At 43.1% G+C, this 25,371-nt stretch overlaps 2 protein-coding genes across 2 annotated transcripts in view; one reads left to right on the plus strand and one right to left on the minus strand.

Annotated features, from left to right (window-relative positions):
• The window catches only part of wdfy4 (WDFY family member 4), a 242,631-nt gene that overhangs the window by 146,798 nt on the left and 70,462 nt on the right, over window positions 1–25,371 (plus strand). The window lies entirely within an intron of this gene.
• On the minus strand, window positions 2,765–24,431 carry lrrc18a (leucine rich repeat containing 18a). The gene is made up of 2 exons (XM_041176079.1): window positions 24,231–24,431; window positions 2,765–3,565 (listed from the first exon to the last, which is right to left on the minus strand). The coding sequence occupies exon 2, from the start codon at window positions 3,551–3,553 to the stop codon at window positions 2,765–2,767; it is 789 nt and encodes a 262-aa protein (XP_041032013.1). The 5' UTR covers window positions 3,554–3,565; window positions 24,231–24,431.

Raw genomic sequence — 25,371 nt, forward strand, 5'->3', positions numbered from 1 at the left:
GTCAGAAAAGACTGCCAAGGAAGTTCGAGAGACAGGAACATTTTAAGTGTACTGGTAATGCTGAAAGTAGGATTATAATACTTGGAGCTGAAAATGTTGGTAGTTAGCAACAGAGGATATTACTTCAGTAAGAACTTGCAGGGAAAAGGTCAGAAATGGTAAAAATCTGAATCTTAATACAAAATGATTGGGACTATACTTGGACCTCCAGCTGCTACAGGGAACAATCCAGTTGAAAAGACACTAAAAAGCGTTGATAAATCTAAGATGAATGTAAACAATGGAGAGGGTGGATAAAGGTAGAGACACTAATGTGTGCATAGGCTTTCAAAAAGCATTTGGTAAATTACCACATAATAGGGTTTTACTTATTAAGCAAAGGACTCTGTGTGCCTTTTAAACAGCTTTTTCAACATGCCCTGCCACTTTGAAAGGCTTGTGTACACACATCTCCAGTCCTCTCTGCCCCTGCACAGGTTTGAAGCCCATGGGATTAATAGGACAGTGACTATGTGGATACAAAGCTGGCTTGAAGGACAGAAAGCAAAGAATCATGGTGAATGGTTGGAACTGGAGGGTAGTATACCGTGGTGTTACCCAGGACTCAGTATTAGGATTGCTGCCCTTTTTATATACAGTAAGGACCTAGGCTTGGTTATCCATGGCATAATTTCAAAGTTTACAGATGACAAGACTCAGAAATACGGTAAAGAACGAGAAGAATTCTAATAGATTTCAAGAGGACTTAGAAAGACTGGTGAAATGGGAGGCATACAGCAGATGAAATTTAATACTGTGTGAAGCCATTCATGAGAGTAGGAAGAATGGGAACGCACAAAAGAAACATAAGTGGTAGAGTTTTAAAGGGGGTGCAGGGGCAGAGGGACCTGGAGGTCTATATACACATGTCTTTCAATGTGGCAGGATAAGATGAGACAGTTGTTTAAATGATGTATGGGGTCCTTGGCTTTATAAACAAAAGCATAGATTGCAAAAACAAGAAAGTTATACTATAAACTTTATAAAACAATGGTTAGACGCCAGCTGGAGTTTTGTGTCCAGTTCTGGGCAAGAACCCCTCCCTCTCCCCTCCCCCATCCTCTCTCTTTCACTCCCACCCCCTCTTTTTCTCCCCTCCCCCCCCCTCTCTTGGGAAAGATGTCAAGGTCTTGGAGATGGGGGCAGAGGAGATTTGCTAGAATCATACTGGGGATGAGTGAATTCAGGTGCATAGAGACTAGAGAAACTGGGTTTGTCCTGCTTGGAGCAGAGAAGAATAAGGGAATATTTAATAGAGATGTTGAAATTCTTAAAGAGTTTTGATAGAGTAAATAAGGAGAAACTGTTACCAGTGGCAGAACATTTAAGTTAATTGGCAAAGGAACCAGAGTAGCATGAAGAGGTAAAAATGATGAAGAGAAATCTTTTTCACAGCGAGTTGTTATAATCAGAAATGCACTGCCTGAAGGAGTGGTGTAAGCGAGTTCAGTAATAACTTTGAAAAGGGAACTGGCTAAATAGCTGAAGGCGGGGGGAAGTGCAGTGAATTGGATAGGTCTTTCAAAAAACTGTCACAAGCATGATGGGCCTAAAATTCTCCATCTGATTTTATTATTTTATAAGTTTTGAGACTTTTACTTTTCAATGATTAACATTTTCACTTAAATATGAAAATTGCATATTCCCGTGTAGGATTTATTTTGTTTTTTTTTATTCATTCATGGGATGTGCGCTTTGCTGGCTGGGCCAGCATTTATTACCCATCCCTAGTTGCCCTTGGGAAGGTGGTGGCAAGCTGCCTTCTTGAACCGCTGCAGTCCACGTTGTTTCATTAGGTGAGTCAGCAGGCTTATGGGATAAGGATTTGGCAGGATGGGATTGACCCAGCCAGGGGCGAAATTGGAGGTGGGATATGGCTATAAAACTAATTGTATCACATTGATCTCCCACCTCCCACCTATACACTCTACCCAACTTGCAATTCCATTTACTTCAATAGAACTGAACACGTGGAGTGTTGTAAAACAATCAGAAAATGTGATTCTTTAACATCCTTACCCATGCCCAATTTCTCCCCTGTTCTAAGAATGTTTCGCTGGTATTATTTCAGATAACGATCTAGGCAGCTCTGTCCTTTGGAGATGTCTCTGAAAACACTTTGATCTTTTGACTACTTGACATTGCTGCCTCCAACAGCAACAGGGCTATCAGAGACCAGCCTCTTGAAGCAAACAGGGCACAAGCTAATGTGGCAAGTCGTTATCAGGCAGTGCACAGGGCACATCTACACTAGAGTCATCCACTTTCTCCAGTATACACCTTTCAAGAACACAGATTCATCAGAATGTTACCAAGGGTTAGATTATGAGGAGGGATTGTATAATCTAATCGTGTACAATGTGTTACATAGAAGATTAAAAAGGAAGATTTGATTGAGCTACATAGGATTTTGAAAGCAATTGATGGGGTGGATAGAAATGCTTTCTGCTGGTGGGGGAATTGTAAAACAAGGGGACATAACCTTAAAATCCATTTAAAAGCCATTCGGGGGGAAGATAAGTAGGCACCTCTCTCCATTCGAGAGAGACGGGTGTTTATATGTCTTGAGGGGCACCACTATGCATCAAGAATGGAGGCTTCCATGAACTACCAAAGCCAGTATGCAGTAAGCAGGAGAGAGTAACCAGTCCTGAAATACAAGGCAATTGAGATAGTTTTATTTTGTTTTTGTTCAACCGTGGTTGGGCGGATAGCAGCGATTCAATCAGCTTATATTTTTTGATTCACTAATTCTCCAAGATCCCTCATCTTGCTTAGCAATTGAATTGGGTGATATGAGACCGCTAAAATCAGGCTCCTCCTCCAACTCAGCCATATTCTTCACCTTGCTCCATTTGTCCCTCTCACGCAGACATTTCTTGAGACAGGGGCGGCACAGCATGTCTCTCCTGACTAGATAAAGGTTCTCGATGCGATCAATGGTCTCGATTGGCTCTTCAGGCAATTGTGGGGTGGTGAAAGGGTTCCTCATTACATTCAATTTCTTCAGCTTCGGGAGCTTGGTGATTTTCTCTGGCATGTACGTGATCCGATTGTCGAACAGCCCCAGCTCCTTTAGCTCCTTCAAAGTGCCAAATGTCGTTGGGATCATTTCCACAGAATTTAGCCCGAGGTTCAGTACCCGTAGGTTTTTCAGCTGGGTGAGTTCCAAGGGCAAGCCGTCAGTCGTGAGCTTGTTGTTGGACAGATCGAGGTAGTAGAGCAGCTCCAATTGACAGAGAGTCTCTGGGATTCTCTCTATCTTGTTTGTGTGGAAATCGAGATAGCGCAGCTTTGGGAACTTGTTGATGAAATCTGGAATCTTTTTGATCATGTTTCTGCTCAGGTCGATTTCCTCAATGTCACTCAGCTTCAGAATACACTTGGGAAAGGTTGTTATGCCCATGTTGCTCAAGTCCAATCGACGCTTCCCATCGACTGTAATCTTCATGGAATGTTTTGCCATTTTCAGGGTAATCTTTCTCCCCTGGGCACCTCCTTTCCTTTTCGGCATTTTCCTATTTTTCTAAAGAGAAACGAACGAGAGAGAGAGAACCAATACAAAAATCAAATATTGTCCTTAACAACCACGGAAACAAATAATTACACAGAATTCAGTGGCATTTTCAGCACAGGAAGAGGCCATTCATCCCAATGGCCTTTGCCAGAGTTAATGCTCCACATGAGTTTCCTCCCTCTCATCGTCATCTTACTGCTTCATTCTTTATCCCGCCCTATCAGCATATCCTTCTATTCCTTTATCCCTAGTATACTTATCGAGCTTTCCCTCAGTTGTTGTTTAATTATTACATAGCTTTCCTCCACATCCCATCCTCTTATTGTAATCAGGACTGTAAAATGTGCATTCACTTGTTTATATTTCAACTGAAACATGGATTGCCTTTCAGTGACAACACTGAATGTTACATCGTTTCAAGTCCACCGCTGTGCTGGTTTTCATGCATGGAAGCAGTGACTTACCATAAGGTGCCAGATCCTCCTCCAGTCCTATCCCTCCCCCCATCCCGCCCCTCCCCCACCCTGCTCCTCCCCAGCCCCGCTCACCAATATTAACCTCCTAATTAAATGCTCTAAATCTGTTTCCTCTACTTAGTTCTATTATATTTCAAAAATAGGTTCCAGCAGTTTAATGTTGAGTGGGAAAATCCAGCTTGCAGACTATGCACCTTTGGCCATCATTGCATTTCCTTCATGTAATACAAATGTTGAGGCTACAGAAATTGGTTACAATTGTGCGTTGCATGAAGGAGATACAACAGTCTGTCTCTTTCCCCTTCTCCCCACATCCCCCGCACTCTACATGTACCCAAAAGAAACAATAAACTGGGCTCTTCACAGAACAACAGTGGAACACCCACTTGAGTTTTGGAGATAATTATTGGAACATATATTTTTAAGCGCTCTTTAATTTTTTCCCAGCAGCCACCCACTGGCAGCATCACTGCAAATACCGGCTGTAGCATGACAACTTACATATGACAAAGCATTTACAGCACTGAAACAGGCCATTTGGCAACAAGTCCATGCTCCAAACAAGTCTGCTCTCACCCTTTTTCACCTAGCCGCATCAACATACCCTTCCACCCCCCCTCTCCAGATTTTGATCTTTAATGCATCTAAGCTGTTTGCCTCAGTTGCTCCCTGTGGTAGTAAGTTCTAAGCATTCACCGGGTAAAAGAAGTTCCTTCTGTGGTGTCACTTGCTGCAGTGCAATTTCCCCTAGCTCAGCAACACAATTGCTCCCTTGTTTTGAAGGCCCAGAGACTTAAGTGGAAGCGTCGTGTATCATGCAGCTATTAAATTTGTTTTCCCTTTAGCACGGGTAAGGGATTTAAATATTTCCTTTAATCTACCTCCCCCCACCGGCCCCCCCCGATAAAGTGAAATTGCGCATTTAACGTACGTGTCACCTGATTGACACCATTTAATGTGATTTAGCGAAAATAAATGACCATGAGTTATTTGAGAGCCACTGGGAACTGGAGGAGTTTTCCAGCTGGTTACTCTGTAGCTGACTTTCACACGACAGCGCTTAATTTTGCTAAGCCAGATCATGGTGGTGATGAATGATTGTTTGGAAAGCAATCTGGGTTTCTCTCATACACACCTTTCCATTAAAAAGGCTTCATTACAAGCCCTTCAGGGACTTTGGCTACTCATTAATCATATTCAACCATGTGCAGGGGAATGTGAGATAATAACTAATGCATCCAGCTAATTTCAATTATCTAGCTTGGAACAGGGAGAAAAAAAAAAGAATGAAAAAAAAGCGCAGTGTAAAAGGGTCCACTTAATCCATCCATTAAAATCAATCAAAAGCACACTTGCTGCTTTCTGCAGCCATGATGCTGAAAATTTGTTTGAAACTGACTTGTTAACACTCTTCAGATTGTTTACTTGCTACTTGTAAAGGAACGGCTATTGGAGACAACTTGTTTTTGAGTGAAACCAGGGGAACTAAGTTACACCTTTAAGGGACAAAGAAAGAACTTGCCCTTATATAGCGCCTTTCACAGCCTCAGGAAGTCACAAAGTGCCTTCTAGCCAAGGGGATACTTTTGAATCCTGTTTACCGGTGCAGCAGCCAAGTTATGCACAGCAAGGTCCCAAAAACAGCGAGGAAACAATAACCAGGTAATCTGTTTTTAATGATGTTACTTGAGGGCTAAAGATTGTCTGGGACTGGGGAGAACTCCCCTGATCTTCTTCGAAAAAGTGCCATATGATCTTTTGTCCTGAGAATGCATTGAAACAAATGGTGTCACTACTGGACTGGTAACCATGCCATTTTTGGTGTTATTTCACTTGTTGTAATGAATCAAAAGCCAAGAATTGTCAAAGGTTAGTGAGTGCCAGAAGGATTTTTTAAAATCTTGTGATTGACTATACAGTGGGCACTAACTCAAGTAGGAATTTTTAACCCTAAATTAGAAAGCATGAGCAGAATTGGTCTTTTAAACTGTAGAGTACCAGCACAGTCACCAATTTCCCCACTCTCAGGCTGATTATTTTAAAAAGAAAGTTTTGGGCCATGCATCGATACTGAAAATATTTCAAACTGCAGCAGTTGTGTTTCTCAACTATGACAAGAAGCTTTAATTTAGTAATCTCACGCAACACTATATTAGAATAAAAACAGGAAATGCTGGAAATACTCAGCAGGTCCAGTAGTGACCTGTGGAGAGTTAATGTTTCAGGTCAGTGATCTTTCATCAGAACTGGAAGGTGTTAGAGGTGAACAGCTTTTAAACGAGCACAGAATGTGGAAATGGGCAAAGGGGATAGCTCTGTGATTGGGTAGAAGGGAGGAACAATTAGAGGGATATTGGTGCAAGGCAAAGGGTGGGCCCAGGGGAGGTGTAAATGGTTGTATGGGAATAGCAAAGGGAAAAGAAATGTGGACCATCTGAAGCAAAGGCAAAAGCTCCCATGAACCAGGAAGGAGATGGGGGAAAGGTGAAAAGATGTGCACCAGCCCACTGACGGTGGATAGATAGGGTTACACCAGTCCTCACCACCTCCACTTCCCTTCACTCTGATGCAGTCATTCTCTGTTACCAAAACATGACAGTGGGAACATTGGTTAAGATATGAATCTGTTTCAGCTCAGTGCTAATACAGGAAGGCTGCAGAGTGACTCGTAGAAAGAAGACGTTTTGCTCTTTGAGCTTATGTTGAACTTCATTGGAAAAGGCAGGATTCCAAGGACAGAGCGGTCAGACTGGGACTGAAGCATACCATACTTCTTTATAGCAATTTCAAACAATAAAATGTCTCAAAATGGCTGGCCCCTTTTTCTTCAGTCCCTCTCTTTTTGTAGTTTTTAGTTCATTTGTTCTTTTCCTATAAGTTTGTTTTCCTTATACATATTCCTGCCCAACTCTACTGGTTCTTCCCTTCATGTTGAACTGCTAATGACTATAGTACAGTTTCCATTAATTCAAAAAGACAAGTTGAACAGAGTTCACACCTTTTACCATAATCTACCATTGTACCATACAACTGTAAGGATAGGAACAAGCGTAGGCCATTCAGCCCCTCGAGCCTGTTCTACCATTCAATTAGATTTGTACTTCTGCTTCACTTGCCTATCCTTGTTCTATATCCCCTAACACCCATTTATAACAAAAATCTATTACTCTCATCTTGAAATTTTTAATTGTTCCCCCTACCCCGCCCCCAAACCCCTGTCATCCCCCAGCCTCAACAGCTTTGGGAGAGAGTTTCAGATTTCCACAACACTTTGTGTGATAATGTGCTTGCTGACATCACCCCTGAACGACCTGGCTCTAATTATAAGGATATGCCCCCTTGTACCAGAGTCCCAGAGGAAATAAGACAGGCTTCTGTGTCCATGAGAAAGTGGCAGGAACTTAATCTTCCAGGAGTTTGAACGCAATATGTACAGCTTTTAGCTTTCTGGTTAATGCAGTCGAGTCAGAGTGTGTAGAAACTTGCAGCAAGTGTATTAGGCACTACATTAAAAAGGATGTACAGGGGACTTTCAAACACAGTGGCTGGATTTTCCGGTCCTGCCGTGACTGGTCCCCCCACAGCGGATGTGGTGAGCCATTGACTTTGGCAGGATTGGTAGATCTCGCTGGCGGGAGGGGCTGGAAAATTCCGGCCACGTGTGTTGCTACTAAAGGTGCTCACCTGCCTGAACATTTTGCCCACTAGGTGGCTGAATATCCACACACTAACTAAAGCAACCTGGGTTCTCCAGAACAATTCTTCCTCAACTCACAACTTAATTCCTCGACTCTCCCTCTCAGTAACTGGTCATTTTTAAATGAGCTGGTTTTATCTCTCAGTTTTTCTGTCCTATCCCTTCGGCCCATGTTTCCTACCGGGTTTTCAGTTTAACAGCAATCTGTTCTTCCTGTTCGCCCTGCCACTTGCAAATTTAGCTTTTGTGGTTAAGAGTTCTCTATCATCTTTTGATTAGGTGTTTCTCGGTACATTTAGACTCGAGTACCAGCACTTAGGTCCCCTGCATTCTTTTCCTTTGCGTTTTTCTTATCTTTGTTATAAATGGTTTTCTTCCTCTATCCCTTTTGTTGGGTCGGCTTGTAGGCAATGGTAGCATCCCTACTTCTAGGTCAGAAACTTTGGGTTTAAGTCCCACTTCAGGACTTGACGACCATGGCATGTGTATTCATAACATGGTCAAGCAGGTTGATTATCAGCCTGTAAATCCCTCCCAAATGCCTGCTGGCAGGCGCTAAGAGCAGGAGAGTTTCCTGGTCAGCCATACTGCAGAAGGCAAACCACTGCAGTGCTTTGCCAGGCTTAATCATGGACCAATCCGATGGAAGTCCATGGCCACAGTTCCTGAATGAGGAGGAGGATCCTTTTAGCAACAAAGGCAGTTTTATTGTTTGTCCTCCTTTGTCTGATTCTCTTTTTTCTTCCACACAGCAACTTCTGATTGTTCGATCTTGTGTGCGGTATAGATGTGGAGATTTACTTTCCCTTGTTACGCGTTACGCTTTCCAGCAGTTCCTTCAGCTGACCCCTTCCTCCAGCCTTCCGTCCCTACTACCCTTGTCCTTCCTCATCCACCTCTTTTTCCTTCTCTCCCCTCCTCCTGTCCCTGCCTTCTGTCCACCAACCTCCCTCCCCCCTCCTCCTCTTCCTCCCTCCCACTTCTCTCCCTCCCACCTTCCTTTCTCTCCCTCCCTCCTTCCTCTTGCTTTGTCCGGCTGGCAGTATGACAGTACCTCGATACATTGAACATGCTTTACTTTAACCCCTGACCTGCCTTTGCTGGCAGGCTAATGCTGCTCTGCAGTTTTAATCAAATGCACATTTTTTTCTAATGTGTTATGGAATTATTCCTATTTTAAGGCTACAGATGCTGGAACTCTGGAATACATTCAGGAAATGCTGGAAAGAATCAGCAGGTCAAGCAACGCCTGTGGAAATAGAATAGATAACTAATCATCCACCTGAAACATTTTCTCTCTCCAAAGATGCTGTCTGACCTGCTGAGTGTCTCCAACATTCTCTGTTTCCATGATAAACTGGAACCGTTTTTGCAAAATGATGAACTTACACCATGGGACCAAAGCACTAGCAGGCAGTGAGCCTGAATGTTGGCACTGCCGCTGGTTTCTGTTTTGCCTTTCCCATTTTACAACCACTGACTGGGCACAAATAATCAGAAAATCGAGGCTGGAGACTCTCAGCCATTGGGAGAATGTGAATGTAATTCAATTTTAGCATGCAAACTGGAACAACAACTAGCATCTATAGTGCATCTTTAACATCCCAAAGCACTTTACAGGAGCATTGTCAGACACAAATTGACACTGAACCTACTATGGAGGTATTAAAGCAGGGCAGGGGTAGATTTTAAGGAGCATCTTAAAGGAGGAGGGAAAAATGGAGGGATTTAGCAAGGAAATTCCAGAACTTCTGGCTTAGGCATCTGAAAGCACAACCTCCATTAACTCTGGATTTTGGCTTTAGCCACAGTGGCAGTAAGAAGCAGTGTTAGCATAAATGTGCCCTGAGGTAAAACGGGTCAGATTCTTATTAGTAACAGATATTCGCACATGCACCATCTAACATCTCAAGTGCTGCTTGTAACATTATGGGCAGGGACAGGTGGAAATAGAAGCAGGCGGGTTCCGCATGCAGAAGTCTCATCTCCATTCTCAATGCCAGCGGTTTTTAGTGAAGCACAAAAGGGAGCAGGTCATGGGCTACCAGACAGCACTCTTGACCTTGCTGGCTCCATTGCAGCTGTGGGAACTTTGGACACCTTGCAATTTTGAGGGGTGCTTCACATTAGCTTAGAGGTGTTGTGAACCATGAGGGACTCCAATGATGAAATCATATCCTTTTGACAGATAAGTTCAACTTCACGTGTTATAATGTAATGCTATATGATAAGTAAGATATTTTTTAATGCAATTACTGATGATAGGGTTTTGTTCTTAAAATGTAAGCATCTGTTAAAATTAACCAGAATTCTGAAAGTGGAAAAGTTTTCAGATGCAATAGAGAACATTGTCCATAGGAAAAAGTGCTCATCTGCATTAAACAATAATGACTATGTCATTTTTTTCCCTGTGATTTAATCTTTTAATTGGTTAACAGCTCAAGCATCTGTTGCCCTGCTTTAAAGCTTGAACAGATGGCTGAGCTCTTTCAATAGCTTCAGAAGCTATATTGTATTGAGCTCTGAAGGTTTTGTTCACAATTGTAAAAATAGAATCTTATTAAGCATGCCTGGCTGAGTTCAAAACCCCATTAATGAATTCAGCTCAGCAGGGGTGTTGGTGCAGTCATTCAATAGAATTTCATCATGAATGTTTGGCTGATCTCCAAAACCCACTAATGGATTCAATACAGCGGGAGTTGTTGACATAACTGTCAAGAGGACTGTGAGTGTGTTTTATATGTGCTTAGTAGGATTATATTTTTACAGTGGTTTTTGAATGATTGTTTATCTTGACCATTTTATCATCTCAAAAACTTCCAAATGTTATTATAGGGCTCAAGAGTTCTGTATATTGTGGATGTTGGGTGGGTGGGCTTGAGGGAGTTGGTGAGGGGTATGTTGTGTGGGTGAATGGGCATAGGGGTGAAGGAATAAGGGGACATGAGGGGAAATGGGGGATGGGGGGGGCATAGTTGGACATGGGGGTAAGGGGGGGGTCAGGCCTCACACTTATCTACCAAACTGGACCCAACAAACAGAGGTAGGACTTCTAACCTGCCCGTTTCAGCATCAGCCCACCTCCATTTCCGCCTCTGCCCTGTTTCGAGGGGGCTGGGGAGGGTGAGCAGTGGCCTCGACTCCAGCCCATCCCCGATTCTGTGGGGTGGAAATGCAGTCGGCTGCCATGGTCACTCAGGAGTGGGATCATGATGTCGGGAAATGGCCCACCTCCTGCTTCAGAGAGGAAAATTTGGCCCTTTCTTACCCTTGTGCAAGATAGTTAGCATGTGACGCCGTGGGCAGACTCAGTTGTCCTAAGATATGACTGCATCAGTAGTTGATACCAGAAATACTGTTAAAATTTACTTTGCAAACTTGCAACTGATAGTGAATTTAAAGAAAGATTCCATGATAAAGTTTTCCAATGGTTTGATCCTCCACTGTACATCCAAAAGGGAAAAAACAGTATTGAATGCAATTTAAGGATCCCTTTGGATTGAGTTGAGTTGCAGTTGCCTCATGTTGGAACCTCCACAGCTCAGAATAACTGGTATGGGAAAGATGAAGACAATCCCCAGTTCAGCATGGACTGAAGATCACATGTGGGGAACTTTCCTGAGTATAAAAGGAATTTTGAGTGCTTAAACTGTCTCGTGGTCTGACACTGGAGAGATGTTGTCACTTGTGGTTGAGCTGTACAGACCAGTTTGATCTTCAGATGCTCGGTGTGCACTGAGGTACCTGGTCTCAGCTGGGCCATCAATATGAGTATTCCAATTGGTTTATCTTTGGATTCTAGAGTAAAATGAACCAAAGTTCTTCACTAAGTGACAATGTACCAGTCCCTTTTGTAAGTTTGTGATCGCAAAGACACTGGCGTGGCGATGAAGGACCCCATTACTGAAGAGCCTGACATCCCGCGCTGTCAAGTCTTGCGTAAGTAATGACTTGACTGAGACATTGGAAGGCAAATGCAACAATGGAACTATAGGTCAGCAGAGAGTCACCATGTTCAGCAAAGTAAAAGGAGAAGAAGCAAATGAATAATTAGATTTTTAAACCACAGAGTTCCAGTGATTCAATGTCTTATGGTATCATCTCCATGATGGTTGAACAATCTTTCAAATGTCATCACAATGATCCCATTGTGGGCACATGCAAAGAGAACCTAGCGGGGTATGACATCATCAGACTTTTGGGTCAACTCGCAAGATTAAAGATAGTGTATTAACAACATTTGACCCCCTTCACCCAGGATTGTGCTGTAACTTCCTCTGAGTCACTAACTAAAATAGAAACACGATTCTCTTTATATATAACACCAACGTACCTAGATTTCTTGAGTTGTGTGAGCTTGGCGTAATTTTTTGATTTAGTGCTAGTGGGGTAATAGGGTAATGTTTAATGTGGTAATGGCCTTAGTGTACAATACTAGAAAAGGTCAGTAACGTCATACCAGGTATTATGACAAAACTAAGTGCAATGATACATAAAAACAGGAAAGAAACTTGCCCTTAGCTGTTGCAAGGTGTATTTTTGTAGTTGCAGGAATATTTATGCTCCCTTATGCCATATTGTATTATATTATGTATGTTGGCTTTTATTGCAAGTGGATTGGAATACAAGAATAAGGAAGACTTGCTTTGTTATACAGAGCTTTGTGAGACCGCACCTGGAGTACTGTGTGCAGTTTTGGTCTCCATGTTTAAGGAAGGATATAGTTGCATTGGAGGCAGTGGCGTAGTGGTATTGCAACTGGACTAGTGGTATTGCAACTGGACTGGTAATCCAGACACCTGGGGTAATGCCCGAGTTTGAATTTGAATTCTAGAATTAAAAGTCTAATGATGACCATGAAACCATGAACCCATCTGGTTCACTAATGTCCTTTAGGGAATGAAATCTGCCACCGTTATCTGGTCTGGCCTACATGTTACTCCAGATCTGCAGTAATGGGGTTGACTCTTAAATGCCCTCTGAAATGGCCTAGCAAGCCACTCAGTTGTATCAAACCGCTAAAAGGTCAATAAAAAGGAATGAAACCAGACGGACCACCCGGCATCGACCTAGGCACCGGAAATGACAAGGGCAAAACCAGCCCTGTCGACCCTGCAATTCCTAAACGTATGGGCTAGTGCCAAAATTGGGAGAGCTGTCTCACAGACCAGTCAAGCAACAGCCTGACATAGTCATCCTCACGGAATCATACCTTACAGACAATGTCCCAGACATGACCATCATCATCCCTGGGTATGTCCTGCCCAAATGGCCTAGGCCCAGCAGAGGTGGTGACAGTGGGATACGGTCAGGTTGGAATTGCCCTGGGAGTCCTCAACATCAACTCTGGAGCCCATGAAGTCTCATGGAATCAGGTCAAACATGGACAAGGAAACCTCCTGCTGATTACCACATACCATCCCCCCACCATCCCTTAGCTGATGAATCAGTGCTCCTCCACGTTGAACACATCTGGAGGAAGCACTGAGGGTGAGAAGGGCACAGAATGTACTCTGGGTGGGGGACTTCAACGCCCATCACCAAGAGTGGCTCAGTGGCGCCACCACAGACCGAGCTGGCCGAGTCTTAAAGGACATAGCTGCTAGACTGGATCTGTGGCAGGTGGTGAGGGAACCAACAAGAGGGAAAAACATACTTGACCTCATCCTCACCAATCTGCCAGCCGCAGATGCATTCGTCCATGACAGTATCAGTAGGAGAGACCATCGCAGAGTCATTGTGGAGACAAGGTCCCGTCTTCACATTGAGAATATCCTCCATCGTGTTATGTGACACTACCACCATGATAATGGGATATATTTCAAATAGATCTAGCAACCCAAGACTGGGCATCCATGAGGGGCCATCAGCAGCAGCAGAATTATGTTCAACCAAATAGTCACCTCATGGCCCAGCATATCCCCCACTCTACTATTACCTTCAAGTCAGGGGATCAACCCTGATTCAATGAAGAGTGCAGAAGGGCAGATCAGGAGCAGCACCAGGCATAACTAAAAATGAGATGTCAACCTGGTGAAGCTACAACACAGGACTACTTGCATGACAAACAGCATAAGCAGCAAGTGATAGACAAAACTAAGTGATTCCACAACTAACAGATCAGATCTAAGTTGTGCAGTCCTGCCACATCCAGTCATGAATGGTGATGGACAATTAAACAACTCATTAGAGGAGGAGGCTCCACAAATATCCCCATCCTCAATGATAGAAAAGCCCAGTACACATCAGTGCAAAATATAAGGCTGAAGCATTCACAACAATCTTCAGCCAGAAGTGCCGAGTGGATGGTCTATTTCGGCCTCCTCCAGAGGTTCCCAGCATCACAGATACTAGTCTTCAGCCAATTCAACTCACTCCATGTGATATTAAGAAATGGCTGAAAGCACTGGATACTGCAAAGACTATGGGACCTGACAATATTCTGGCAATAGTACTGAAGACTTGTGCTCCAGAACTTGCTGTGCCCCTAACCAAGCTGTTCCAGTTCAGATACAACACAGGCTTCAACACAGTTACGTGGAAAATTGCCCAGGTATGTCCTGTACACAAAAAGCAGGATAAATCCAACCTGGCCATTCACCACCACATCAGTCTACTCTCGATCATCAGCAAAGTGATGGAAGAGATCATCAGCAGTGCTATCAACCGAGATTGCTTATCAATAACCTGTTCACTGATGCTCAGTTTGGGTTCCGCCAGGGTCACTAAGGTTCTGACCTCATTACAGCTTTGGCTCAAACATGGACAAAAGAGCTGAACTCAAGAGGTGAGGTGTGAGCGACTGCCTTTGGCACCGAGGCAGCATTTGACCGTGTGTGGCATCAAGGAGCCCTAGCTAAACTGGAGTCATTGGGAATCAGGGAGAAAACTCTCTACTGATTGGAGTCATACCTCGCACAAAGGAAATTGGTTGTGGTTGTTGGAGGTCGATCATCGCAGTCCCAGGACATCATTGCATGAGTTCCTCAGGGTAGTGTCCTAGGCCTAACCATCTTCAGCTGCTTCATCAATTACCTTCCTCCCTTCCATCATAAGGTCAGAAGTGGGGATATTCGCTGATTGTTGCACAATGTTCGGCACCATTCGCACTTGAGGCGTATCTGAGATACTGAAGCAGTCCATGTCCAAATACAGCAAGACCTGGACAATATCCAGGTTTGGGCTGACAAGTGGCAAGTAATATTCGTGCCACACAACTGCCAGGCAATGACTATCTCCAACAAGAGAGAATATAACCATTGCCCCTTGACATTCAATGCCATTACCATCACTGAATCCCTCACTATCAACATACAGGGGGTCACCATTGACCAGAAACTGAACTGGACCAGCCATGTAAAATACTATGACTACGAGAGCATATCAGGCTAGGAATCGTGTGATGAATAACTCACCTCCTGACTCCCCAAAGTCTGTCCACCATCTACAAGGCACAAACCAGGAGCATGATGGAATACTTTACACTTGCCTGGATGAATGCAGCTCCAACAGCACTCAAGAAACTTGACACAGTCTGGAACAAAGCAGCCCACTTGATTGGCACCCCATCTGCAAACATTCACACCCTCCACCACCAATGAATAGGGGCAGCAATGTGTACCATCTACAATATGCACTGCAGAAACTCACCGAGGCTCCTTAGACAGCACCTTCCAAACCCACGACCACTACCATCTAGAAGGACAAGGACAGCAGATAGATGGGAACACCACCACCTGGAAGTTCCCCTCCAAGTCACTCACCATCCTGACTTGGAAATATATCACCGTTCCTTCACTATCGCTGGATCAAAATCCTGGAACTCCCTACCAGCACAGTGGGTGTACCTACACCACATGGCAGTGGTCCAAGAAGACAACTCACAACCACCTCCTCAAGGGAAATTAGGGATGGGCGATAAATGCTGGCCCAGCCAGCGATGCCTAAATCCAGTGAATGAATTTTTAAAAAGTAAACTGAAGGTTCACTAGATTGGTCCCGGAGATGAGAAGGTTGTTCTATGATGAGAGGCTGAGTATATTGGACTTATAGTCTCTGGAGCTTAGAAGGCTGAGGTGATCTCATTGAAACACATAAGATACTGAAGGACAGACACTGAGAGGTTGTTTCCCTGGCTGGGGTGCACGGGGGCACAGTCTCAGGATAAGGGGCCAATCATTTAGGAATGAGATGGGGAGAAATTACTTCACTCAAAGAATTGTCAATCTCTAGAATTCCCTATCTGAGAGGGTTGTGGATGCTCCATTTTTGAATATATTTACGACTGAGATGGACAGTGTTTTGGTCTCCCAGGGAATCGAGAGATATGGGGGAGCAGATGGGGAAAACAAAGTTGAGGTTATGATCAGCCATGATTCTATTGAATGGCAGAGGGACTGAATGGCCTAATCCTGCTCTTATTTCTTATGTTCTTATGTCCTCAGAGTACTAATTCTAAAATGACTCAAGCTTAAGAGTTAGGCATGCAACACTTTTAGTCTTATTTCATTTTGACTAAACTATTCATGCTGTTTAATTAAAATTAATTGAAAGCAAATGGTCTGTGGACCTGATTGTTACTGAGCGACCTGCTTGATATGAAGAACAAAGGTTTCTTTTCCTGTGGCATTGAATGACTCCAATTTTCTAAACCAGTCAAATGACCTATATTTTTTCTAATTTAACACAACCATAATTCTCTTCATCATCCCTCAAAGAAAATTGTGTTCTAAATGGTTCTTGCTCAAAAGATCATAAGGAACAGCAGGAGGACTAGGCCATTCAACCCCTCGACCCTGCTACACTATTTGGTAAGATCAATGCTGATCTTAACTGCACTTTCCTGCCTGTCCACTATAAGCCTTAACTCTTGTGGATAAAATATCTGTCTAACTCAACCTTGAATGTAGTCATCACTCAGCCTCCATGTTCACAGTGGAAGAGAATTCCAAAGACTAATGAGCCTCTGAGAGAACAATTTCCTCCATATTTCCATTTTAAATATTTTTAAACTGTGCCCCCAGTTCTCAATTCCCCCATGAGGGGAAACATCCCCTCAGTGTCCACCCTGTCAAGCCCTCTCAGAATCTCGTGTTTCAATAAGATCACCTCTCATTCTTCTAAACTCCAATGAGTATAGGTCCAACCTGCTCAACTTTTTTTCATTGCACAACTCCTCTATCCTAGGAATCAGCCTAGTGAACCTTCTCTGAAATAGGGTGGAGGGACTGGATTATGTACTATTCTGTCATCTCTGTACTCACCCCAGAATGGTGAGTTGAAACGCCCTCTCTCTCCATCAGATTCAGGTTCAGATGGGAAAGCAGTTCTGGGCAGGTTCAAGCCAAGTTCATTCCAGGTACACCTCTGCCCACACTTTCGTCAACACTGGCATTGGCATGCCGATGGGGGACACTCCAGGTAGGAGATGGACAATGTCACACTGGAGTGGTGGTGGCGAATTAAGGGGTGACGCTGGAGAGGAGCAGAGTGGGAGGGATTTACAACTGACCACACTGCACCAGACCCAGGAGTACTTGATGCTGTAACTGTGCAAACATGTAACACATTTGATGAACACAAAAATTAACAACAAGAACTGTCAGTTAGATATGAAGATGCATCTAGAAATGGAGCACTGGAATACAACTGATGCGTAATTCCCTCTATTGACCTTTTTCACTGACAAAGATTCAAGGGCCTATAAACAAAGCTGTCTTCAGTATTAATTTGACAAGAACAATCCATCTGAGAAAAGAGACATAAGGAATGACATGTAAATGAAATTTTGAGGGAGATAATGTGATAAGAGGATTAATTCAGCATGGTGTAAGAGATTAGGTGAATTTGACAGGATCATGTGAATAGGACCAGTGAGAACATTTAGCTCATTTGTTTTCAATGGCAGTCAGAGCTCTCTTCCTAAATATGATTCAGGGAGCCAATTCAGAAGATTTTCTTTTGCCTTCCCTCAGAAATTCCTCCGGGTGAATCCTCGGCAAGCTTTCCACTTAATATGATTCTATTTGTTTAGTTAGACTTCATATTGCTCACAATAATTGTGGCATTACTTCATAACCGAATGGAAAAGTATCTGCCTTGATCGATCTTACTCTCGCACATTGATACCAATATAGGTGCTGACACCATAAAAGCTGTCTTATTATTTTTGCCATGTCATGGGTGAAGGATTTGTCGATAGGATTAGGCAAAATAGGTGGGGTAAGCAGAGACTCATATGGAGCATAAACACCAGCATGGATCAGTTGGACCAAATGCCCTGTTTCTGTGATTGTCAGTGAAATTCAGTGTTATAAAGATTGGAGCATACTCTTGGGCCACCTTATTGTCTGCTATCCCAATTCCATAAAGTCTGTTCAAAACTGCACCTTTATTCTACGAATCCTCAATGATCAGCCACAATGCAGTGATCTGCAAGAGCGGATAATGAAATTGCTGGTAAATTTAGTCTTATACCTATGATGCAGCAAAGCTTTGGCCAGAGGAGTGAAGCCAAAGCACAAAGTGTCAGCCGTGGATCACTGGTAGCACTCTTGATTGTGCCAGGAGGTTGTAGATTCAAGGCCCACTTCAGGACTTGAACACATAATCTAGGGCGGCATTTCAGTGTGGTACTGGGGGAGGGTTAGAGATGCTGACTTCAGATGAGATGTTTAAACAAGCCCCATCTGCCCTCTCATATGAACATCTCTGGCACTAATTGCAGTAGAACAAAGGAATTCCTCTCGCCAACATTGCAAAAGTAATTATTCGGCTGAGGATGTAAAAGGCTATATGTAAATGTAAGTTTGTTCTTTCAAGTGACAAAAGAAACGTTAAGCAGTTTTATTCACTGAGAAGAGATTAACTGCAAATTTATGAACATGGGATAAAGGACTAGAGACCAGTTGGTCATCAAACCTCTTAGGTCTAAGTGTGGTGTAAATGCCACACACCAGCATTTCTTTGAGATATCCTTCTCCTCCACCCATGTTGCAGAATGGGCATATAATTGACAAATGAAATTCGACGGACGTAAGTGTGAGTTTATATTCTGGTAAGAGAAAAGGAGGACACATATTTATGGGAAATAAGAATTTAAATGAGGTAGAGGAGCAAAGGAGTTAAAATACACAAATCGCTGAAAGATGTGTCAGAGCTCAGTCAGGTCATAACAAATTCAAACCAAGCACTATGGTTTACTTCTCAAAGGATAAAATTAAAATATAGGAAAATTATACTTGGAGTACTGTGTATAGTTCCAGTTGTCATATTTTAAAAAGGATATTTAGACACGGGAGAGGATTCAGGAGAAGATTTACAAGGATAATACCAGATCTGTGAGGCTATATCTATCAGGAAAGGATAAACAAGTTGAGTCTCTTTTCTATGTAAAGAGAAAGCTGAGGGGGTGGCCTGGTAGAGATATTTTAAATTAATGGAAAGTTTTGATAAGTGTGGACACAGAGAGTGGTTTTCACTTGTGTGGAAGAGCAGAACTAGAAGCCATGAGTATGAGATTGCCACAAAGAAATCAAATAGAGAATTCAGAAAAAAAACATATTTACACTAAGAGTGGTGAGAATGTGGAACTTGCTATTGCAGGAGTGGTTGCAGTGAATAGCATAGATGCATTAAGGCGAAGTTAGATAAGCATTTGAGGGAGAATGGAATAAAGGGTTATCCTAATTAAGTTAGATGAGGAATGATGGGAGGATGCTTGGGCAGGGCATAAACATGAGCATGGACAGGCTGGGCTGAATGGCCTGTTTCTGAGTTGTATAGTCTGTGCAATTCTGTATAATTTCACCCTGATGTACTTACTTATGTTTCCCTGAAATTAATCTTTGCTATTCACTGCAATCACTCTTTGCTGCTGCAAGTTCTACATTCTAACCACTCTCTGGATAAAGAAGTTAAAGACCATAGTGTGGAAAATGGAGCTTTACTCACATATGTTACAGGTACTGAAATAATTAGTTGTGTCCCATATCAAAGCTACTCAGGATTTTTGAAAATTAGGAACAGCATTTCTCCATTCAGCCTCTCGAGCCATTTATTTAGGCCGATCTGTATTTTAACTCCATCTACCCTAACTTGGTTCCATATCCCTTAATAGCCTTGTGTGCTGCCAGGGTTCCCCAGTATCCATCAGTGGAAGGTCAGTATGACTCCACAGATCTCCCATTGAAGTTACAGAGGATGACTGGTACAAATTTCAACTCAACAGAGCGTCAAGAACTAGAGGACACAAATTCAAAATAATTGGCAAAAGAAGTAAAGGTGATGTGAGGAAAAGTATTTTCACCCAGAGGGTGGTTGGAATCTGGAACAAACTTGCTGAGAGCGTGGCGGAGGTATTGATTGATGTATTTAAATGGGAATTGGGGCTATCTGAAAAGAAAATGTGCAAGGTTCGTGGCTCTTTTTTGGCACATGATAGTGTTTTGTAAATGCAACCCAGCTCAATGTTACAAAGAGATAAGGCAGGGGATTAGGACTAGATGGAATGCTCTTTCAGAGAGCCAGTGCAAACTCGATGGGCTGAATGGCCACCTTCTGCACTGTGAAGATTCTGTGAAATTTATCCCTTTCATTTGCAATACTCATTATTATAATTTAAATTTAACACTACATCCAGCCTTATCTCACTCTTGCCAGAGGTTATGAAGATTTTGTTCCAAATGCAAGAACAATGAGTGTGCTGGGTCTTCTAGTGTGGCATTCTGTTAGAGACAGACACTGTTCAGCTTGGGTCCAAAGTGACTTGAAGCACTGTACGACGCATTTGTGATCACACAAAATTGTCTGCTCTAAATCTAATAATAAAACAAGGCCGTAGACATGCAACGAATAAAGGGACCAACTGTCATGAACTGTCCCTCAATCTGCATAATGCTTACTACCGTTAAAAACCCCAACTGGTTCATTTATGTCCTTTAGGGGAGGAAACCTGCTATCCTTACTCGGGGTGGTTTATATTTGACTTCAGTCCCTGGTCAGTGTGGTTGACACTTAATTGCCCTGTGAACTGGCTGAGCGAGCCACAGGGTTGTGTTAACGCCTGTATGAAACCTCGCAGTTCACAAGAAGGCAGCCAACCAGCAGCTTCTCCGGGCATCTAGGGATGGGCAATAAATGCCACTGCTGCCCACGTCCAGAGAGTACATTTTTAAAAAACCATAACCACAAACCACGACATTGTCAGCAGCCAAAAAGAAGCAGCTAATAACAAACTTCCATAAGCTACTTATTTAAAGGAACCTTTCCTTGGTTCTGGCTGGAGGACAAAAAAAGAACTTTAGATTTTCACTCAGACGAGAGCAACGAATTTCGACTATGATCATTTTTTTCCATGAAACTATAGTAAATCGAGAAAGGTATTTTTTTTTCTCTCTCTCTGAGGTAAGCTGTACAATAAAGGAACATTCAATTCCTGGGCCATAACTTTGTAACGTTCTGAGCTGTGTTGCATTTACAAAACACTATCATGTGCCAAAGAAGAGAGCCGCGAACTTCAGTGGATACCCTATAATCCAGCGTCAGCTACAGCTCGGTAGTAGCGCTCCTCCCTCCAAGCCAGAAGGTTGTGGGTTTGCCCTCCACTCCAAGGGCTGCACCTCCCTGAGGTGAATTCTGGGCTCCCCAACACCCACTCCCAAGACCAGCAGTGACCCTGTGGTGAATTCCCATCATCGACTACAAATCACCTCAGATCAATTTCTATCTTAAGATTTTTTTTTCTCTTTCATGGGATGTGGGTGTCACTGGTAAGGCCAGCATTTGTTGCCCATCCCTAATTGCCCTTGAACTGAGTGGCTTACTAGGCTATTTCAGAGGGCAGTTAAAAGTCAACCGCGTTGCTTGGGTCTGAAGACACTTTCGACAATGGTGGCAGATTTCCTCCTCTAAAGGGACATTAGTGAACCAGATGGGCTTTTACAACAATCGACGATGGTTGCCGTGGTCACCATTACTCAGACTAGTGTCCAATTCCAGATTTATTAATTGAATTTAAATTCCACCAGATGCCAATGTGGGATTTGAACCCATGTCCCCAAAGCATTAGCTTGGACTTCAGGATTAGTCTGAAGAAGAATCATACGGACTCAAAATGTTAACCCAGTTTCTCTCTCCACAGATGCTGCCAGATCTGCTGAGTTTTCCCCCCCGCATTTTTTGTTTTTATTTCAGATTTCCAGCATCCACAGTGTTTTGCTTTCATCTCCTGAGTTACTAGACCAGTGCCATTACCACTACACCAACATCTCGCCCCAGTTTACTGAACAACAGCCAAGTAATACTTCTTTTAGACAAAGAAAAAGATTTAATCTATTGGAGTTGCCATGTGACTCAATGGAAATTCTACAGGGTGGCTCATCCAGCAAACTCATGTTACTTTATATTTTCCTTTCATTTAAGCAGTGGTACAAAGACGTGGCTGTAATTAGCCTCGGCTCCACAGGCCTTTCTCGAGCTTTCTCTCCGGTAACCCTTTGGATGTCAATAAAGAGCAAGATTGAATGCGACTGTAAGCCCCTCATTGTCAAAAAGCTCACTGCCACCAGTAGGGCCCTTTTCTGCCTCGGTGCTCCTGGTGCTTATGGAGAGGATGTGGTTGTCAGTTCATTCTACGTTTTGACGATATCGAATGGGAGAATTGCGTACTTCCCAGCCTGTCATCTACCACCCGTTAATTTGAATGGACGGGGTTCCAAGGCAGGGGCTGCACAATTGCCCAACAGGAACTGATCACCCTTTCAGTGTCAAGGCTGACCTCACTTAAAATCAGCAAGGCACTGTTGGGGGGGTCGGAGGTGGGGTGGTGGCCTTGGAGGTGGTGTGGCTGCTGCTGAGAGTGGTACCATAAGCCAACCTTCAGGAGGGGAAAGCAGAAATCTAGCATCAGCTTTGAATTCAGCCAAAAGGGAAAGCCTTGGAAGGAAAGAGATGCATTTTTGCTGCGGTAGAATTTGATTGACTCTGCTTTGGCCATATTTCTACCCGAGGTGAAGTCTAGATGAACACATCACTTCAGTTCATCACTAACATTAGATTGCTTGCAGGGTAATTACAGTAAAAAGAAATTGCATTTCCTGTTGCTGACAATGAAAGTACTGAACCCATGCATCTCTCCTGGATTTAACAAGTTTCTGGATGAAAAGACCACGTTTTTTCAGGGTGTTTCCTCCCCAAACCTCTGTTTATCTCGGTCCTTTAGGGTGCTGCTTGAAACCTACCTCTCTGACCAACTGTGTGGTCACTTGTCCTAATGTCGCTCTCTTTGGATTGGTGGCAATTGTTTACTACATTAAAAGTGTTATATAAATGTTATATGCAGCATATCAGATTTACAGTCACTTCATGGGGTAGAATCTGGAGAGAAAAGGAGCAAGACAGATTGGTAATTGCATGGCAGAATATAACTTATCTACCATGTGTATTATGCCCAGTAAGCATCCCATAAGTAGACTAGTGAATATAGGAGGCTTACTTTAATAGAAATAGCCTGCATTTATACAGCACCTTTCACATCCTCAGGACTACATTTTACAGCCAATGAAATATTTTTGAAGTGGAGTCGCCAGAAACACAGCAGCAAGCTCCCATAAGCAATTATGAGACTATCTGTTTTTAAATTATGTTTGTTGTGGGTTAAATAATTGGCCAGACCACTCGGATGGTTCTTCTTTAAATAGTGCTATGGCATCTTTGATGTTCATCTGAGAGGGCTGATGGGGTCTTGGTTTAACGTCACACCTGAAGGACGGCACCGCCAACATGCAGCATTCTCTCAGTACTGCACGGAGTGTCGGCCTTGTTTGCTCAAGCCTCTGGAGTGGGTCTTGAACCCACAACCTTATGGCCAAGAAGTGACAGTAGCCCCGCTGATTCTCCGCGCTTCACTCTAATTATAATTTACTCGAATACACTGTTCTGTGTATTTCAGTTTAACATAGAAATTTACAGAGGAAGCAATGGAACAGAAGCCTCAGCCATCCCATTTGAATTTGGACTGCCTGGCAGGAATTTTCCCTGGATTTCTCTGGAATTCCAGGCCAGCTGATTCACCCATTGGATACAAGATCTTCCCAGCTACTGAGTTCCAACCGTTCAGCACGTGGCAGGTTTTCAGCCGTGTTAACTCAGGGTTTCCACCCAGAGAATATGCGGGCATAAGGTCAGCAACTAGCCTGGATTTAACATTTATTCCTTCAATTTGAATACACACCTCAAAACACCCAAGTATCAAAATACTGTAGCAGAAATCATAATCTGAGTTTAGTAAAACCACTGATTAATATGCGTCGTTACCATCGAAGGTACAGAAAGAGACCACTGATCAAATGTAGTTCAGTCTGCCTTACAACACGATATAAAAGGGTAAAAGATGCAAGAAGCCAACTTAAATACTTTGTTTAATTCCTGCGACTTTGCTGAAGAGGCCTTTTAAAAATGTTACTAACTCTACAAGGACAAGTCTGCATCTATCCTTACCCACCTTTCCTTTAGCAAATCATAAAGCACATATAGGAAAGACAACAAGAACTCTGTAGTGTCTTCATCAGCATTCTGACCTGTGCAGCCTAGGGCTGCCTGCCATTGTACCGGCTCCTTCCATCTCTGTTCCTTTGAATAATGGATTACGTCTTCAGCGAAGTTTGTAAGCTGAGCCCGGTGGACAACAGTTCGAAGAGCTAACCATCAGTCTTGATAGGTTAAAGCTCCAACTGCGCACAGCCACAGTCAGAGAAATCTCTGGAGTTGAAAGAGCTGCCAAACATTTGCACAAGAAAATTCAGAAGCAATTCCTGCCTGCAGCAGAGCTTTCCTTCTACTCCTTGTTTAACTTGGTTGCTAAGCAGCATAGGCCTACGGGCCTTGCCAATAATTAGCATTGTGTTTAATCTTTGTTGCAACAACATTTAATTTCAAGGTGTACAACCACTTTGCATAGACCCCATTGCCTTTCAGAGCCTGTCTTCAAGATCTTAAACTGTGGATATATAAGTTCAAATTTATTTTGTAAACATTACTGATATATTATTTACAGAGTATGGATCTTAAACCATTGCCTGAGTGGCAAAATGGTTAAATTAAAACAAGGGCGTCGGTTTTCCAATCCCACAGCACACCATTCAATTCAATTCAATTCTACCTTCACTATTACAGTGTTCAATTTGGAAGTAAGTAAGCTTTTAAATTGCCACGTGTTTTCATCTTTCTGGCAATAAATTTCCATATAGGAATGAAAGGCTCCTCAGCGGTGGTGTGCTTTTCTGGGATTTACTCTTCGTTCAAATTGTTGCTATGGGAACGTGGTTATGTTCCTTAGCTGGTGGCATTATTTCTGTGTCTGTATAAGTCCAAAAGATGCCTCAGTTGCTGAGGTAATCCATTGACATCACTTATGGACTTTATGTAAAGTAATCTAAAGATTTGAGTGTTATAAAGGGGAAGGGGGAAGGGAATATGGAAGGAGGGAAGGAGAGGAGGATACTTGGAGTTGTAGTTCATTGGAATGGCAGTGCCCTTGACTGCCACTGGCAGTGCCGTTGACTGCCATTGGCCGTGCCCCTGACTATTACTGGCAGTGCCCTTGACTGGCACTGGCAGTGCCCTTGACTGCCATTGGCCATGCC

The sequence above is a fragment of the Carcharodon carcharias genome, chromosome 28 (assembly GCF_017639515.1).
Source record: "Carcharodon carcharias isolate sCarCar2 chromosome 28, sCarCar2.pri, whole genome shotgun sequence".
Taxonomy (NCBI): Eukaryota; Metazoa; Chordata; class Chondrichthyes; order Lamniformes; family Lamnidae; genus Carcharodon; species Carcharodon carcharias.